The sequence below is a fragment of the Rhagoletis zephyria genome, unplaced genomic scaffold (genome assembly GCF_001687245.7).
Source record: "Rhagoletis zephyria isolate East Lansing unplaced genomic scaffold, Rhagoletis_zephyria_1.1 Rzeph_scaffold_01027, whole genome shotgun sequence".
In the NCBI taxonomy this organism is placed as follows: domain Eukaryota; kingdom Metazoa; phylum Arthropoda; class Insecta; order Diptera; family Tephritidae; genus Rhagoletis; species Rhagoletis zephyria.
In genome coordinates, this window is record NW_016158111.1 from 121004 (window position 1) to 141870 (window position 20867).

The window sequence follows — 20867 nt, forward strand, 5'->3', positions numbered from 1 at the left end:
GGACGGATGGTATTGAAAATGGGCAAAATCGGACAATAACCACGCCTACCTCCCATATAACGGTAATTTTCAGAAATACGAAAACTGCGATATTTTAGTAACTACTGAAGATTATTCACTCAAAATTGGTATTTACAATAACTTTTAGGCGAGAAATAAGAACATTATAAATTTTTGGAAAATGGGCGTAGCCACGCCCACTTTTGGATGCATGTGTATATCTTGGTAACCGCTTCACAAATTTCTTCCAAACTTAGCACAGTTGTTAGTCTTGCTACAGCATACCAAATGGCCGAAAATTTTTAAAATCGGAATATAACCACGCCTACCACCCATATAACGGTAATTTGGAGAAATACGAAATCTTCGATAAATCAATAAATATTAAAGCTAATTTATTCAAAATTAATGCTTGCAACAATTCTCTACCAAGAAATACGTTTATGATAAAATTTTGGAAAACGGGCGTGACACCGCCCGCTTATGATCACATATATGTATATCGGTAACCGTTCTACCAATTTGTACCAAACTCGGTATGATTATTGTGCTTGCCGCAGCATAGAAGCAAACCGTTGAAAATTATTGGAATCAGATTAAAATTACGACCACTTATCATATAACGGCAAATTTCAGAAATGCTTGAAACTTCAATATTTCGAAATTTAAGGATGCTAATTTACTCAGAATTGATACACACCGGCTTACCTTGTAGCGGTAGCTTTCGGAAAGGTGAATATCATATATTTAATACTTGCGCCGGGTATTTAATGTTCGGCTCCGCCCGAACTTAGACTTTCTTACTTGTTTTTATTAAAAATCTTAAAGCAAAATGTCAAATTGAACTCTTTATTCATATGTACATATCAGGGTTGTTGCGAATATTATTCCGAAATAAAAGTCCTTTCCGGATAATAAACAAACCGCTTACCCAAATTAAACAAGTTTGGTACCAAATTAAAGAGGACTCTAAAATATTTATAACTGAAATATCTAAACGAGGAAAGCCACATATTTAAAAAATATTAATCAAGTACCATAGAACAAACCTTTTATCAGGTGTATGCATTTCTTTGGTATTAAATTATAAAAAAAAACTTAAGATCGTTTGTTATTTCAGTTTAAAAGCTATTTCATTCCTCTTTCATATGATACCAAATTTGTTAAATTTGGACAGGCGGTTTGTTTATTATCCGGAAAGGACTTTTATTTCGGAATAATATTCGCAACAACCCTGGTACATATATACATGCATATACATACTTATCCATTGCCACAATTTTGCCCGTGCCTGATTTAAAAAGATGTTCATTTGCAGAGATGTGCAAAACTCGACTTTAACATTGCCTTATCAAACTATTTTAATCGAGTTGTGCGCTGTGTTTATAATAGGTCGGTTTCACACTAGACCATTTCTGCCACCAGAACAACTCTGTTTGTTGGCGATGGGGTGAGGAAAAGTTTGTCAAAAAGTTGTTCCAGCTTCTACCTCGCATTAAAGTGGCATTCTAGTGTGAAACCGTCCATAGTTGTGAACACAAACTTGGGGCTGTGTTTCATTAGAACTACAGTAATTTTATATATACATATACATACATACGAAAAATATTGCAAATTTGTAGGCACAGAATAAATTTTGTGCACTAAAAAATATTCATATTACAAAACCGGCCAAAATTTGTTCTAGCCGTCCAACCGGCCAAAGTGAATTAATCCGACCAGATTTGGCCGGAAACGCCCAAGTTTGACAACTGATGGAAATGCCTTATTTACGCAACCAAGTTTCAATTAGGCATTTAACCGTGGTTGCGCATATTGGACATTTCCATCAATTATAGTTTAGAAATAAATGCGTCTGATGCTTTGGCTTGATGCATTTCTGAACACAACCAAATTTGTACTGATTTGTGCACTTTTATATTGGGCTACTGGTACAAAATAAAAAAATGGGGTCAATTTGTTTTTGTAGTGAAATAATTGGTACAATACAGCAATCTTCTATTGAAAAATACCAAACAACTGTTTCCGTGATTGGGATATAGAAAAATATTTGGGTATTCACAAAATTGGGATACGATTTGCAAATACCCAGTTGTCTGACACTGCCTTTAAACTTGTATTTATGAGTGTTTGTATTTATAAGTGTTTGTGTGTTGTTTAAGAATGAACTATAAAAAACTAACCAAAATTAAATAACAACAAAAATAATATTTTAACGCTTGTCAAAATTTGGTGCGGCTACAATTTTTGTGACTACCACTAATATTTGACTTACGAAGAAAATACGGGCAGGAATTTCAAAATTTCAACCCTGTTTGTGTGAAATGTTTTATTTTTATCAGTATATCCATTAAAACGCCAAATATATTGCAAATGCACATAGAATTGATAATACGGATTTTCTTCTAATTGTGCCCTTTGCGTTTTATTTCTACTACCGTTTTCGCAAAAGGCGATCACATTCTTTCCCTTTTTTCTACTTCCAAAAGGCAATTATAAATTAAGGAGCATAAAATTTCAGCTGTCACAATTTTCATAACCGTTTACTATTGAATCATGGTTCCATTCTATGGAAAAATGAGCACTACTTCCGTAGTGTAGTGTTGTTTAGGGCCTTTGTGAACTAAAGTAACGATGTTTTTTAATGCATTTTTCATGGATTTTTTGACTTTAAGGTCCGAAGGGCATGTCTCACGCTTATGAAAAATGCATTAAAAAACATCGTTACTTTAGTTCACAAAGGCCCTAAACAACACTTTTTTCGAAACTGTGTTTTTCACAGATTTTAGTAGTAGGTATTAAAGTGTTAGTACCAAAAACAACGGAGTTACATGCCACTTTTTAAAATGCCCGACCTGTTTTTGATAGACTTATAATGTTTTTTGTTTCTACCGTAAAATAAAAAATTTGTTGGTCAGGGTTTTTGTGAATTAAGGTAATGGTATATTTTCTGTTAAAATCTGGTTAGGTATCGAAGAAACTCCATTTTAGTCTAATGAAGAATGATCAATTTCATGGAAATATGATGAAAATTAACAAAATAGCTTTACTATTTGGAGGAGCACAGTGGCTTTAAAACAAGGAATTGTCTATATTAAAATAAACAAAAACAATCTACTAGTTTAATACTAGTTTTGTTGGCTACTATCTCCCTGATCTTTACGCATGAAAAAAAAATCTGTCTAGATGACTATTCTAGAGGCCTTTATATTAATTCAGGGACATTTCGCCTCATGCAAATTTTCTCGCCGGAAGGAAAGACTATCAACCATCAAATGGATTGTCTGACTGAAATCTTTACAAAACGACCAATTCCAATCATTTTCCACAAAACTTAGCTCCGGGTAGGTGGGGTGGTAACTGCAAAAAATTGAGACTTTGCTTCGTTATCCTCGTTTTTATAGCTCATGTGGTACGAATCGCTCTGTTATTTTGCTGGCATACTTAAACACCCGATAATATGGGAAACAGTTTTTCCATGACTTACTCGTAATTTTTAAAACTTGAAAGTTTATGGATAGTTTATGAAAAGTTGTGTTATAGAGTTTGAAACAATTTTTTGTCTTAAAACAGCATTTTAGATGAATATCTAAGGAAGTTTTTGCGAAAGTTTCAAATTTAAACATCAAGTAGTTGCAAAGTTATAACAATATTATCGAGCCCTAACCGCCAAAATAACGTAAGCGACATTTTTTTCAATATTTTCTTTTTGATGCAGAAATACATCTAGATGCTCAAGGAATATAACAAATATCAAAAATAAAATTTTGAAAAAAAAATTACGCTTACGTTGTTTTGGCGGTTAGGGCTCGTTATTATGTCCCGCACGATTAGCAGATTAGCGCTTTATAACTCGGAAAAATAAAAAGAGTCCCTTTACAAGACCATCGATTTCATCCATACCACATTCAACGTGTTCAGGCTCTACAAGAAAGAGATTACCTGTCGAGAGTTAGATTTTGCCGTGAAATGTTGCGAATGCATGAATCAGACCCCAACTTTTTTAATAAAATAATTTGGAGCGATGAATCATCATGCAAACGTGATGGTTATTTTAATTTACATAACCTTCACAGTTGGCAGATAGACAATCCTCACGAAATGAGAGAAGATCGTTCGCAGTACCGGTACAAAATAAATTTATGGTGCGGTATTTTTAATTGTCAGATATTGGGACCTGTGGAACTGCCGCCAACGCTCAACTCTCACAGTTATTTAGAGTTCCTTCAGGAACGGCTTCCAACTCTTTTGGAAGATGTACCCTTAAACCCGCGGCGAAGACTATGGCTGCAAAATGACGGGTGCCCTGCTCACTACGGGCGTGAAGTAAGAGCTCATTTAGACGAAACTTATCCTCGCCGATGGATTGGACGATACGGGCCAATCACGTGGCCCGCTCGATCGCCAGACCTGAATCCATTAGATTTTTTCTACTGGGGCTGTCTTAAGGACAAAATTTATTCAAAAACAATTCAAAACGAAGAGCATTTGCGGGAACAAATAAATGGAGCTGCTGCTGAGATAGCCCAATTGAGTTTAACATATCTAAAAGCGTCTTTTCTTAAAAGGTGCCGAGCTTATATTAGAGTAGAAGGTCCCCAATTTGAGCATATTTTATCAATAAATGAATAAATTTTTCTTCCATCAACTCATGTATATTTTATTGCACGTGAACCCATCCTTCACAAAAAATATTGATAGATATAGCCCTTGTTATAGACCCTAGTCCGAATTCCGGTAAGTAACATAAAATAATGTCAGAAGCAAGTAATCATGTACCTTTGTACTATTTAGCATGTCATTTGACGGTAACAAGAGCAAATTCAATTTAAATCTATTAAATACATTCTAGCGTGTCTCAGTCCTTTACCCACAAAAGCGGCTATAACCTGTTTTTTCTATTCAAAACAGTAAGTGTGGCACCTTTCTGAAATCTTTATTAAATGAGCAATTTTTTTTATGTAATGTAAAGTTATAGCTCAGTACATTTTTTTTTCACCCGAGATAGTCAAAGTTGGGGAAGAAAATATCAAAAAGTTAAAAATCCAGAAATAGTCCTAATTTTATGATGGTTCCTTAATATATTTTAACTACATTGCATTTGAGTATGGAGAGGCAACTATCTGGAAGTATTTTACATAAAAAATTTACTAAGTATTGGCCGGCTTGTAGTTGCAGTTAAAGAAACACACACGAAAAGGCACGATTTTTTTTTTAAATTCGAAAAATGTAAATATTTCAAAAACGGTGACACTTTTACCTGAAAATTTTTTGTTTATCACTGAGCTCACCCCTCACTTTTCATCTCCCGTGTATGTTTGTGTATGTACATAAAAAAATAAAAAAAAGTCCTAATTTTTTTCTCCGATTACAAGGTATTTAAAACTTAAAAACAATTTTTTATTTAAAACGAGGTCATTTATTAGCATTTAGTTGTTTTTGGAGATCTAGGGATGAAACGATACCATAGAAGTATCGATACCTGTACTTGGAAGTAACATCGAAAGAATGTATCGATACCTACAAAGTATCGGGCTAAAAGTATCGATACCTACTTATATCGATATTTGCACCTATATAAGAATTGACATATGTTTATGTTTGTTTTTATTAAAAAACGCTATCACATATGTGCAAAATTAAAATTATTGATTAATCTTTTAGATTTTTTTAAGAAAAACTTCCAAGTTTTAAAACAAGTTTTACTAGGATGGACCCTCAAAAAACAAGAAAAAGTATAAAGTCCAATAAATTGTTTTTAAAACGTAAACAGAATTTGCTTCTTTTTATGTACGTATTTTATTTGTTTGTATTTATTTCATACAAATTAATTAATTAATAAAAAATATCTGTATTATAACACTGTTCCACAGCATTTTTGCAGAGTAACAGCGCTATATTTCTGGAAGAAGTTATCGTGTTTATCATTTTTAGTGAGACGATAATAGGTCTTTCTTTGTGCAAAGCAACCTTTTCTTCTACATCAAAGCTCTATGTGGCTGTTCTATAATTTGTACTTTTGGCATTTTGTCTGATGGTCTTGAAATACAAAAAGAAAGAAATTTAGACGCAAATCAACTTCTTTCGGAAATATACTATGGTCATTGTGATAAAAATTAAGAGTATATACTAATTTGTAAAGTTGTTTAAATAATACGTTAGGTACTATAAGCCGTCAATTGAAAAACTCGGATTTTGTCGCGCTGCCCAAAAACAATAATTTTTCCAGATGCTTTCCAATAAGTCGATTTCTTGATGATTGTGGCCCCAGCTTTTGAAAACAATCTTTTGCATGGCACGGAAGTCGCAACTATATGTAGGTACATGTGCGCCTATTTGTATAACATTGGATAGGTTGATTTTAAATCCTCCCATTCCTCTAACGAGTTCGATTATAAGGAGCACACGAGGTTTGATAAATAAAGCTACAACTCATCACCTTTTGTAGAGTGTTTTCATTTTTGTCCAATCGCAAGCTTTTTATGTTGGTACCAAAAGTCAAAATCTTCTTTAACAACGTCTTTTTCGGAGCTGGTATTAGCGTCTACTTGAATAAGACTTTTTAGTTTAAAAATTGCCCGACCGCAAGCGTTCGCATCTTGAAAATGAAGATTCTTGAAGCGATGATCGAGGATAGTTCCTAATACCATGTCCCCACTGGAGCTAACCACGTAGTTATGGCTAATGAGTTGGTTATCCCGATAACCCACTTGATTTTGCGTAGTTTCGCTATATAAAAATGACAGCACTTAACCATTTCACTGAGATGGTTAAAAGCTAACCAACTCGAAACCACGTCGAAAGTCTGATACAACCCTGTGTTTTCCGCCATCTGTGGGTCGTTAGCGTTAAAATGTAAAAAATTCGTTCCCTCCTAATGTTTGGACTCCGCTAAGATCAGATTAAATTTACTTCGGTTGTTTTTTTTAATTTGAAATCTACTCCTCTACTCCGCTTGACTTCCGTTTTTTTTTTCATTCATGTTATGTCTTTCTTGGTGCCGTTTTTTGAGTACTGACCACCGGATTCAGTAAAAAAAAATTAAAGTTAGCCAAACCTCACTGTTAAAAAGTAACTCTTTCATAGCAATGCGTCAATAAAGTAACTTCGTTACTTGCAGAACTTTACTTAAGTTGTTAAAAAATATATGTAGAATGAAATTTATATAAAGTAGAGAAGGTTTAGACCCTATTGCTCTTTCAAAAATTAAGTGGTTGATAAATGCTAAAAATTACCTAAATATGTAACATATTATCCTTACATTGCTTCGCTTTTTTATTTCTGTATGAATAGAAAATATTTAAGTCAAACAATTAATGTCAGAAACGAAATTGGAAAGTTCAATCCAGTACGGAAAATTTGGTTTTGCTCAGATTTTTAATCCTGAATCGAGGTTTGAGAGTCCTAACACTGTTCTCTACATTTGTACTGTTTTATAAACCTCAAACCGCAGCGTGGACAGCAATAATTAGTTATGTGGTTAAGTTCGATTTGAGATGGTTAACTTTTTGGTGGGGACATGGTACAAAGCTGCGTAGGTGTTGTATTCAATGAGACTAAAACTTTTACTACATTCCGTCAGGAGTTTCGTTTTTAGTTGGGTGACACAACCAAGAGTTGTAGAAAATTTACTCACTTGAAGTTTTAGGCAGTTAAGCATAGGTATGATCTTGGAAAGTGTGACAAAATTCTGTCCTGAAGATTCTTTGGTTACGAACTCGAAAGGCTTCAGTAGCTGAACTATTTGCTTCAGTATTTCTATTTAATTTTTAGCTATCATTTCAGGACTGTCTGTAGCATCAAGTATAAGTTGAGACGAAATTTTGGACATATCCAAAGATCTTTCCAGCATGTAAAAGAGTGAATTCCAGCGCGGTCTAACGTCTAGGATGAATTTCTTGGTGGATCCTTCCGGAACTCTTGCTCGATCCAATTTGCTGATTAATTCGCTACGAAAGAAATAGAACGCGCACCATTTTTCATAGAATTGTCAAAATTGGCGTCACCCCGACGTTGGCGCCTTCTTGCGGTTTTCATTGGCAACTAAACTGCCAAAATTTTTTAACTATTCATAAAGAAATTAGATTAAATAATAAAAGTCCCTGAATAAAATTGTCAATGAATTGGGGTTTCGATACAAGTACTTTTTTCCGATACCTACTCAGTACTCGGTTTAAAAGTGGCGAGTACAAAATTACTTGGTATCGGACGAAAAGTATCGAGTATGTACTTGTATTTACTAGTATCGTTTCATCCCTATGGAGACCTAGTCGCTGTTTTTCAATTTGATTTCTTTCTTGCAGCACTGCTTTCCACTTGGCCTTTTTGGTGTGCTACATATAATGGAAGGCTCTATGGTATTTCATTTGGGGTGCTACAAAAATTAGAAGGCTTCACTTGCCGCTTAGATGACGTTGAGAGAATTTCATGGTTCGATTAATCGTTTTTGAGAAGGCCCAGAATCTCTTTGGCCAAGTGCAACGCCTGTTACACCATAGACCGATTGAGCAATTCCACATATACATACAACCGATTCATTAAATTGTGTTAGTAGGTGTTTGGTAAATGGCCCACCACCAGTCGCTCGAGCTTCGCATTTCTTGCATGCTAATTTTTTTAATTTCACTTTTCCATTCAGTCCATTCCTGTTAATAAAAAAATTAATGCAACTCACATTGAGGCTGAATTTAACACTTACCTTCTTCCATCAGTTAGCATCCTTTTGGGGTGGGCCTGCGCTATTTAGCGAATTTTTTAGCTCTTCCCAAAGGGCATTAACAAGGGGCTTATCGCGTTTTGTGTAACCCTTTGCGATATTAGCAAAATATCCACCAAGAAAGAGCAAAGCGATAAGCAAACCGATAAAATTAGTTTCTATGACACCAAAAACCAATATTAATTCCCATTCGACCATCAAACCGATAATATCGGAATGCAGGACACCAACGCGAATTTTTAATCGGTTTCAATTCGGATTCCGACAAAGGTCAGTTTTCACAATAGCCCTGATTAATTCTCTTCTTATTAAGTTACTCGAGCACCGACCTCTTTGGGAAAACACACTACTGCATGGAGTGCAAACATAAATTCAGCAATTCTTTCATATTTAAATTAAAATATCGTTTAAGTTAAACATATTTGCAATTTCTTCAACTTCATCGAAACTGAAAAATCCGGAATTTAAAGATAATTTGGAGATTGTCGTTAACCAACAACACAAAATTCCGTTGCGAATGAGGCGATTTTATCATACACAACGTAAGGGGTTTGATCAAACGTCAACATGGCGGCCTTTCCTTGTCAAACCTTTAAACACCCTCATACACAACATTAATAGCTTTATGCAAAGTGATATTTTGCTTGGTTTGTCAAGCCGCTTGTGTATAGTTTTTCGTTCTTATTCTATTTGCTGCTAAATATTCAAAACATTACCGATAATTTTTCTCATTCCATCGTTATATTTTCAACATATTTTGAACTTGCAAAATCTCGGTAACGAATGGAGAGACCACGCATTGTTCGATCATAGGATATTCATATTGATTATTCGTTAGATCCAGAAAATTATAAGAAAAAAGTTTTTGAATTAAAAGCTTCTTCAGGTCCATATAAGTTTCCCAATTAAATAAAATATATCTGCATTACTAATATAGCCCTTTTCAAATGCTTCCGTAGAACGTATATTTATTAGTTTAAAAATGTGTAGGACTGACTTGAGGACCAGACTGAGCACTGATATAGTTGCAGCAATATTATATAGAAACCAAAGCATAAAAATAACTGTGAAACTTTGTTTGAACCGCAAGATTAAATGTACCAATTGAATTGGAGAATGTAATTAATTTTTATACTAAGTACCTGTAAATAGTATGCAATACTCATATCTGTAATAAGAAAATTTTGAGTAATATGTTCAGACTATGAGGATTTTTCATTTGTTTTTGAGGAATTTGGTATTTTTTTGTGGGAACACTGGTTGGTTACCGAGTGGGTTGCCTCGTGTGTATCGTTGTGTATTGATTTTATTGGATTAGTTCGTTGAGAACAAATGAGATGAAAAAGTGTTTTTGTTACATGTTCATTTCATAACAGACTAGGCATGGCTTACACTGCGCTGCGCGGCGCATTACCGTTAACACCATTGCCGCGCCAACACCAAGATATGAAAAGCGCTAGCGCCATTAACGCCAAGAAACACATGAGACAAACACACAATTCGCCTTAATTCTTTGTTTTTGCTTTTGAGTCGTGAGAACGCCAGAAACGAATGTATATTAGCAAATTTAAAGCTTTAATCAAGAAAGATGACAATATTACTACATTCCTAGCAGCTAAATTGGTTGGCGGTACAAGCGTTGCTCAGCGAAAATTAAAGAAATAATAGACATGACACCACTGTGTTGTGTATGACACTGTATGATGATGGGTACTGTGGTGACACTCAGATGGCGCCGTGTTCAAATCAATACACTGTGCCATTGCGCTGAGTTAGTGCGCTGACACCACAGGTGGCGCCGGCGTTATTGAGCTAGCGCCATAAAAATTGCGCTATCACCCACATCTGTAACAGACCAAACACTACTGAGGCTGCCTCGTGTATATTGAGGCTAGCCTCGTGTATATTGAACAAGCAAATCAGGTTGCCTCAATATGTTACTTCAACGGTTGCCCCGTGCATAGTCAGCGTTATATTCTGGTGCCAATTTGATGAAATGGGTTGAATGGTTCTCAAGTTCATATTTCTCTTCGTTATCTTCTATTTTCGATAGAAAATGTCGATCTATATATCCAAACAATTAAAAATATGTAATAAAACAAAGATAAAAAAGGTCTATGTTCAAAACCCGGCGCACGCATGAAATATATTCCAGCGTCTTGCCTTTATGTGTTAAGTACAATAACTATAACGAGTTTGGTACAAATTGGTAGAACAGTAACCGAGTTACACATATGTATATGGTCATGAGGGGCTGTGCCACGCCCATTTTCCAAGAATATCTTATGACCGTATTTCTTGCTCAAGAATTATTGCAAACATCAATCTATATATAAAAAATAATAGCCGTTTTCGTTGTTCGGAGTTAACTCAAAATCTACAGCATAGATTTCAGTCAACTTTTCAGAGGTTATACCTTGCATGGTCCTATTATAGGCTACCAGAAAAATCGCTAGGTGGCGCTGGGGTCGAGTTATTTATAAAAGTCGTATCTATGAACCGATTTCGTTCAAATTCAAAACGTATGCTACTTGAGAAATACGTGTGCGAAAAATAGACCCGCTAGATGGTACAGGAATCGAGTTATTTATAAAAATCTTATTTGGCGAGCATTCTTGGCCCTCATCTGTGCTCTTTAGTTTTCTTATACTTATACTCATACTCATGACATCGAAAGGGATTAGTATTCCTTATGGTATCACAGCGCTACTATTCTTGGCCTATGTGTGAGGAGGATTCTGCTCTTTATTCGTTTCAAATTAAACTAAAAATGTTTACTTTACAGACCGCTTTTGCTTTTAAAACTTTTTTGTATTGGCCAACGCAAAAGATCTTATTAGTCGCCGCGAAGCAAGCGGGCATTGGCTAGTTCTATATAAATCTGCTTCAGTAGTTACTGATTTATCGAAGATTTCATATTTATCTAAATTACCGTTATATGGGATGTGGGCATGATTGTTGTCCGACTTTAAAAATTTTGGGCCTTTCGAGTTTTTTACCACGACCAACAAATGTGCCAAGTTTGAAAAGAATTAGTGAAGTGGTTACCGAGGTATATATGTACATACATGTAATCTAAGTGGCCGGAGCAACGCCCATTTTCCAAAAATATTCTTAATACGCCTAAATATCATTGCAAATATAAATTCTGAGTGAATAAGCTTACCAAAATATCGCAGTTTCCGTATTTCTGAAAATTACCGTTATATGGGAGGTACGAGTGGTTATTGTCCGATTTTGTCCTGCTCTCAAAAGAAGCACATGTACCAAGTTTCGTTAAGATATCTCAATTTTTTCTCGAGTTATCGTGTGCACAGACGGACGGTCACTATCACGACAATAAGAAGCTGATCTTGCAACGACCTTCTGTTATTTTCGTCTAGCTTTTGTGTTTTGTTGCTTCCACTTTATTTTTTTTTCATAGGATGCTGAGTACAGGCTTCAGCTGTCAAAAATATTCTTTAAATTTTATTTCCAACAGATCCGCTGCAAAGTCCTGGATCCTCGAAATCTTAAGTTTTTGCATTTTCTGCAGTTGAAAGTGCGCCTGTTTGGCTGATTCTTTCTCTGTTGTTTATTCTTATATATGTATATAAATACGCCACAACAATTTTTTTTTGATAATATGTATTTATTTATTAATCTTTCTTTCGAAACTAACAATAAGTTTCTAATCTTACAAACTACCATTAAATTTAAAACTTCTACGGCAATGCTTAGAAATTTTTTATTTCTTCATACATATACATATACATATACATATATTATGAATTTTCATACGACCCCGCAAACATATTCTGAGCGCTCAGAATATATGAGTCGGAAAGGAGTCCTAGGTAGGTAAGAAATATGAGTTTCAAAAACAAACATTTTTTTACTCTTATATGAATCTTTTAGGAGTCATATATGATCCAAGTTATGAGCCAGCACTTTGTGCCAGTATAAAAACAATAACGACTAGAAATGTATATGTTCGCGCCTCTCACGTATATTCGCAATACACATCCACTCTCTCAGCTTTGTCATTTTAGTTAAGGTGTCTATGAGTTCAGTAATAAATGAACCAGCAAACATTAAGCACGCGTCGTTTTATTTTACTCCGCTACTGCCGCAACAGTTGGTCCTTCAGACCGGATCTCGGTTATTAACGCAAACATAAAACTAATTGAATCGCAAATACTAAAGTGAATACGCAATTAACTAAATAAAGACTACAAAAACAATAAAACTAGAAGTGCACCTGCATTCGCTGCCGTGAAAGTGTATGTGAATAAACTACTTACATTGAAAGCTACAGCCAGTAAGGCAAAAGAGCACGTCAGGGAAACGGTCATTTTAAGGTCATATTCATTTCTTTGGTATACCGTTTTTGAAGTGAATTGAAATGTCTGTGAACAAAAGAGACTCAGCACGAAATGCAATTAAACGCTCTCTTGAACTCAGTAAAGCTGAAAGCGGAAAATACTCCAAACAGCAGCTGGAAGTATACATAGAGCTTTTACGTGAACAATGGGGCCGGTTTAATATTGCTCAAGAAATTGTGGAAGAGTCATGCGGAGCGAACGCCATAGAAGCAGAACAGTACGAAAGAGAACAGGGCGAACAATGGTATGCATCCGCAATGTCAAATTTCAAAGCAATGCTCGAAGCACAATCTTCTCTTAACACAACAACTGTAGGCGAAGTTTCACGCAGCACATCTGTCATTCCAAACATCAAGCTTCCAGCATTTAATTTACCTCATTTTGAAGGAGATCCGACAACATGGCTCACATTTTTCGACAGTTTCAGTGCCATCGTACTAAAACACGAAACGCTGACTGGAAGTCAAAAATTGCACTATTTACGCTGCTGCTTGTCTAAAGAGCCGCTGCAACTAATCTCAAATTTCAAACTTCAAGATGCAAATTTCAGCGAAGCCTGGAATTTATTAACAACACGGTACAATATTCCGCGTGTTATTAAAGATCATCATTTCCGTGCTATTTTTTCGGTGCAAAAGGCAAACAGCGACACTCCTACTGCAATCAAAGGTGTACTAGACCCCATCATGCAAAATGTTCGTGCATTGAAAGCTTTGGCGCTGCCGGTTCAACATTGGGATGAATGGCTTATACACGTAATTGTGCATAGGCTAGCAAACGAAACAAGACGACAATGGGAACTTTCACTTGGAGAACAACAAGAGGTAGATCTTAATATTTTGCAGGAATTTCTCGAAACTCGATGTCGCTCGCTAGAGGCAGCGTTGACGCATACTGGGCTTACGAAACAGACTGCAGCAAAACCCAAAAACAAAATCAATGCATATCACGCCACGCAAGGGGGTCAGACGGATTCCAAACGGTGTTTGTATTGTTCTGGTGAGCATAGAATTTATCAATGCCCTCAATTTCGTGAAATCCCGGTAACCACGCGAAAGGACGTAATCCGAAATAAAAACGCTTGTACAAACTGTTTGAGCGAGATGCATAAAAGAGACAAGTGCCGAAGCGCATCAACGTGCAGAATATGCAGACATCGCCACCATACGCTACTTCATTATTCCGAAACCGGCACTACTTCGATGGATACTGCGAATTCACAATCATCCAAAAATAGTGACAATGCAAACATCACCTTACTTGCAAGGCATTCGTCGTACTCTGCCACTGCCGCACTAAGCGCACCAGAAGCAACCGCTTCGGACACACATTCTGACGCGACCTTTGGGCAAGCCGTTCTTCTCGCTACTGCCCAATTACGAGCATGTGACATCAACGGAAAGCAGCATGTTTTGCGCGCGCTTTTTGATTCAGGCTCAGACTCTTCATTTATAACTGAAGCATGTGTTCAAAGATTACAATTAGCTAAAAGGCGAAGTGAAGTCATTGTGTCCGGAATCGGATGCTCAAAGGGTAAGGTAAAGGGCGAAACATCATTGTTGTTGACGCCAATGGAGGGCACCGAAACATTCCCTCTATCTGCTCTCGTGTTGACAAAGCTTACAGAATCTTTGCCCGCGGCGAAAATACACTCTTCCAAATGGCCGCACATTGAAGGCTTAAAATTAGCTGATCCGCAGTATTACCTGCCAGCTCGCATAGACTTAATTATAGGGTCTGATGAAATGTATTCGCTATTGGAAACAGAGGTTATAAAGGGCCCGCCTAATACTCCGATCGCGCAGAAGACAGTTTTTGGCTGGGTGCTGTTCGGCAAGCTAACTACCTTAGATAAATCGAACAATACATCTCCTTGCTTATATTCAGATAGCGACTTAACAAAGGCAGTGATAAAGGCGTGGACACTTGATGAATTACCGGAGACTCGTTACTTTACGACAGAAGAGACAAGATGTGAAAATCTATTCGAAACAACTCACCGACGAAACACGCAAGGGCGCTTTATCGTGCATTTCCCATTTAGGGAAAATATTAAATTAGGTGACTCACGGGCTATAGCGGTACAATGCTGGTTAAGAATGGAAAGAAGGCTTGAGCTAAATAACGAGCATCGAGAACAATATCATGCATTCTTGCAAGATATGTTGGATCAGGGTCATATGGAGCCGGTAAGTAACGTGCCTTCATCAAATTACTATATGCCACATCACAGCGTTATCAAAGAGTCGAGCTGCACAACGAAAACGCGTATCGTTTTCCACGCTTCGCAAAAAACTACAAACGGCCTGTCGCTTAATGATAATTTGATGATCGGGCCGCAACTTCAGGAAGACTTAGTTTCTATTTTAAACCGCTTTCAAATTCACAAGTACGCCTTAACCGCTGACATCAGCGGTATGTATCGTCAGGTAATGGTCGCTGAAGAACACGTCGATTATCAACGAGTCATATGGCGCAGAAGCAAACATGAGCCCTTACAAGATTTTCGTATATTAAGGGTTACTTATGGTATTGCCTCTAGCTCTCATCTCGCAATCAAAGCGCTGCAGCAGACAGCCAAAGAAGCCGCTACATGCTACCCCCTCGCATCTTCCGTCATCCTCCGAGATTTTTATATGGACGACTTGTTAACCGGTAGCTCATCCGAAACAAGCCTCAATAGTCTGCGCAAAGAAATATCCCGAATACTTGGAAATGGTTGCTTTGAACTGCGGAAGTGGGCATCAAACTCGCCATTCGTCATCCGCAATATTCCTCTCGATGCAAGAGAGCACAATATATCTCATTTGCTTGCTGACGACGATACAGTACGCGCTTTAGGACTAATGTGGAATTCCACGGATGACTACTTATACTTCGACATCAAATTGGGGTCCCCACCGAAAAATCTCACCAAAAGATCGCTTTTGTCAGATTCCTGTCGATTATTCGATCCTACAGGGAAGCTGGCTCCAATCACCTTGGTCCCCAAAACGTTATTCCAACGACTCTGGCAACTTGGCTTAGACTGGGATGATGCAGTACCAGAAGACATCGCCGCTTGCTGGCTGAATCATCGCGAGAATTTAAAATTACTTTCTGGACTCAAAATCCAAAGATGGCTTGGAACCGGAATGGAAGGTTCAAAGACAGATCTGCACTGCTTCGCAGACGCTTCAGAGCAGGCTTACGCTGGTGTAGTATACGCTCGGACACGACATGCTGACGGCTCAATAACTGTAGCTATGGTAAGTGCAAAAACAAAGGTCTCGCCTCTCCGTTCTATTTCCATAGCTAAGCTCGAGTTGTGCGCCGCCGTTCTGGTCTCAAAACTCGCACATCACGTTCAACAATCGTTAGCTGGACTGGTATCCAAGATATATGGATGGACGGATTCTATGAACGCATTGGCCTGGTTACAAAGCCACCCCAGCCGCTGGTCTGTATTTGTAGCGAACCGAGTCGCAACAGCACAATCGAATATAGCATCGGAAGATTGGTCCCATGTGTGTACAACCGATAATCCAGCTGATTGCGCATCAAGAGGTATGCAACCTGCGCAATTTATCCAGCATAAATTATGGTGGAATGGGCCTCCCTGGTTGTCGCAGGATGATAAATACTGGCCTAACTCACCATCAATACCACCGACAGAGTTGGAACTGCGTCCAAAGCGAACCCTGACTCACACCGCTTCTATTGGCGCTGCTAGCTTCATAGCGCGAGATATGCTCGCTAGGTTTTCGTCGTTTTTACGTTTGAAACGCATTACAGCTTATTGGTTGCGATATATACGCAATTTGCGAGAAAAACAAAGGCAAGGAGGTCCGTTAACATACGCAGAGTTACGTGCCGCCGAAGAATACTGGATACGTCAGGTGCAAAGGGAAGCATTCAACGAAGAAATCTGGTGTTGCCAACACTCTAAACCTATCTCGCTTCGCAGCTCACTAATTCGGCTCAACGTATTCCTCGACGACAACAACATATTAAGGGCGGGTNACCATTTTTGGCGTCGCTGGCAGCTAGAATACCTTTCAACACTGCAAACTAGAGCTAAATGGGTGCGTCCGAAGAAAAACATACGAGAAGGGGACTTGGTCGTGGTGAGGGACGAACGTATTCCTCCTGCGAATTGGAAGCTAGCTCGTGTCGTCAAATGCCATCCTGGACAAGATGGTTATACAAGAGTAGTAGATATCAAAACTGCCGAAGGCCTGTTGACTAGGCCCATCGTAAAGCTTGTACCTATTTTATCAGATGATGAAAAATCTCAGTAGTATATACTCATATTTTATGCATCACATAAGTTGTACACTTTATTTTCTTTTTTTCTTTTTCACAATTTTGTAATTTAATAATGTACAAATTATTGAACTACTCATTTAAGGATGAATAGTCCAAGGAGGCCGGTATGTTCGCGCCTCTCACGTATATTCGCAATACACATCCACTCTCTCAGCTTTGTCATTTTAGTTAAGGTGTCAATGAGTTCAGTAATAAATGAACCAGCAAACATTAAGCACGCGTCGTTTTATTTTACTCCGCTACTGCCGCAAAAGTATATCTAAACTTGTTTATACAGATATGAAAAATAATTAGGAAGGAAAAATAAACAAAATTTAGCTGTATGTATATAAATATGCAACATGTATATAAATATAAAACAGTATTTGAAATAATTTCCTTGCTAAGATGGCTCTAAAGTAAGTTAATTAAGAGAGTTGAAGAATAAAGCCAGTAAGAGTCACAGAACAGCATACAATGAGACTCCGAAAGTAGGCATTTATGAGGCCAATAAGAGTCATTTAAGGGATTCAAAAAGAGTTCAAAATGAGCCGTATATGAGGCCAATAAGAGTCCAATATGACTCATATTGAGGCTCATTTGATGTATGAATTTAAGCTCATATAGGTCGACCTTCGCAGGAAGGGAAACACCGTCATTTCGGACTCTTAAATGAGCTCATTATGAGCACAAAGGCTCCGAAATGGGACTCCTTAAAGACTCATTTATGACTCCAAATGTTTGCTGGGGATAGACGATAAACGCTTGCAAGCGTGTGGAATAAAATGAGATTTCGTATTATGGTTTCCACACGCCCGATAGATGTACTATTGTGAATGACAGTTCTTGTCTAGATAATATATTTTCAAAGCGAACATTTTGAACTTAGAAGTCGCGAAAATTTCCATAAGCCATACAAAATTAAGATAAAACATATTTCCATCAACCCCAAATGCATTTTATACAAATTCAAATTGATGAAACTCGAGGACACAGTAAGAAGGCAATTGAGAGATGCTTCCAATCCTCTGGAGAAGAACTCGATAATGTAAATAACAGGAATGAGTTTTATTTGTTAATTATTAAAAATAGGGATGTGCCGGATATAGATTTTGCCGGATAACCGGATTCCGGATATCCTGTAAAAAATAACAGCCGGATTCGGATATCCGGTGGACTGCTGCCCTTAATAGATTTCACCATATTGTTTTTTTGCCAGCTCGAGTTCACCTCGACCTCCGCACCTCTTCTGATGCTACAGAATTTACCACTTCGGAAACACAATTACGCACAGATCTGTGCGATGCTATCGCAGTGAAAAATGGCATCTTATAAACAAACAAAAAACAATCTTCATGAAATTCTTTGCTTTTGAACAATCAAAATGTTTTGTTTTCTTACGTTAATTGTTGTTTAAATTATACAGAACCCGCCTATTAACCTTTTTCGTTTCCGCACGCGTAGGTCTGCAATTTCGGCACGATGAAATGAAGAGCTGTGAATGTTCCAATAAATAGTTGCGGCATTGTTGTATTTTTTTTGGAACAGATTCGCACCGTCAGAATCGCACATGTGTGTTGATGCCTTATATGGATCTTACATGGTCACATTGTTTGATCAAACTGTCTTCTGTGTAATTAGATGGTTTGATTTACACGCTTCAAAAAACCCATCAAATTTCAGTTTATCGTTTTGGATGAAGTTAAAGAGAAGCTTAAGGAAGATTTGTATTCATTTGTTAATACTAATACTAAGTCGTATACTTTTTCCTTGTTTAATTATGTGTTTTTATTTAAATTATTGTGTAAAAAATTGTTTAATTTGAACTTTGACCCTTAATAACTTTTGTAATTGTTGTTCCCGCAAAAAAATAAATATACCGTTATACTGACCGCAATTATCTCTATCGATCCCCATATGTTTTTTAATAATTTGAGAATCGGAGCTATTCTGCATTTATGACCAAATTTTGCTCAACTACTGTATATTTGACAGAAATGCAACTCTGAGAAATTACGCACGTAAATTGATTTCGGTTAATCAAATGTAAAAAACTTGCGTGCGTACGTAGAAAAACTCACGCCGGTAATATTAGGTTGAGCTGTTAGAAACTCAATACACGTCACACATATAGTACATACAAAATTTCACTAAACCCATGCACGCAGTTTGACCAAACCGTGTAAGGTCCCTATTAATCTTGTACTAAAACGATAACTTTTCCTTCAGCAAACTTGATTATCGATTACTCTTGAGAAATAGAGGAGAAACGTCAAAGACAAAAGATAAACAACTATCTCGTAAAAAACTATTAATAAAAAAATTTACTTGATTATAGGACTAAACATTCAACAACGACAATGCATCACTATTGCAACATTTTGCGACCCACGTTTCAAAACTTGTTTTTTTTCTGACGTCAATAAAGCTAAAAACTGGGTTGTTGATGAACTAATTCGAAATTATAAATCAGTTAGCATGGAGAAACCAATTGAATCATATGAAAAATGCCGAACTATAGTGAAAGCTTCCATCGAAGGTCGAGCTCACGAGGATATTTGGCAATGGCTCTGATGCTGATTCTAGTGTTTCTAGTGATATGGATAGCCAAACGATTGGTAGACAAGGCAGCGAACGTACAAGAAAAAAGGCTGCGATTTATGAACTAGAAATGGAGAAATATTTGCAGCTGCCTCTTATATCCAGACAAGAAGATTGTTAACTTTGATTAATAATTAGACACTTTTACAAAATCTGGGTTAAATTTCTAAATTGAATCTTCTATAATCAATATCCGGAATCCGACCAGATATTAGCCAGTATCCGGCCGGATAGGCCGGATTTCGGATATCTACCGGATACCCGGCACTTCCCTAATTAAAAACAATTCTTTAGATTTCAGAGAAACTTTCGACTTTCGAAAGAAGCTGATACATATGTTCTAACAGAAATAGAGAACGAGTTGCGCCCACGTAAAAAACGCCATCCATACCGAATATATTAAAGGTTTTCACAACTCTTATATTTCTTGCTCAGGGATCATACCAACAGAGTGTTGCAACGAGGCGTTATTGGTTTACTCCAACCTAAGGTTTCTACTGTGTTTATAAAAATGTGCATCTTTCAAACCGAATTTGTCAATAAACCAGTGCTTGGAAATTTGAAATCTTTGTTTTGAATTAAAGCTCAATCCTTTGACTAAACGTGTATGCAGCGTTTCCAGGTTGACGTTTTTAACGTTATTTAGACGTTTTTGTATCCTGTTGACGTTTGGACGTTTTTTGTGTAAAAAATTACGTTTTTTAACTTCCCAGTAATTTTTCTCTATGCACAATATATTCAATGTATAGCGTACTAATTGCTTGTAGAGTAAGTACTTACGCTCACACTTTCGGCAAATTTGTTACTAAATCTTGTAAGTAGAACTGATTTTGAATTATTTTCTTAATAAATAAAAGATATATCGTCGTTTAAAGTGCAAAACCGCGTATCAACAAAAT

General features: G+C 36.9%; 1 protein-coding gene across 1 annotated transcript; it reads left to right on the forward strand.

Annotated features, from left to right (window-relative positions):
• The first annotated feature begins 13100 nt into the window (after window positions 1–13100).
• LOC108362501 (uncharacterized) lies at window positions 13101–17360 on the forward strand. The gene has a single exon (XM_017615516.1). The coding sequence runs from the start codon at window positions 13101–13103 to the stop codon at window positions 17358–17360; it is 4260 nt and encodes a 1419-aa protein (XP_017471005.1).
• Window positions 17361–20867: the final 3507 nt, after the last annotated feature.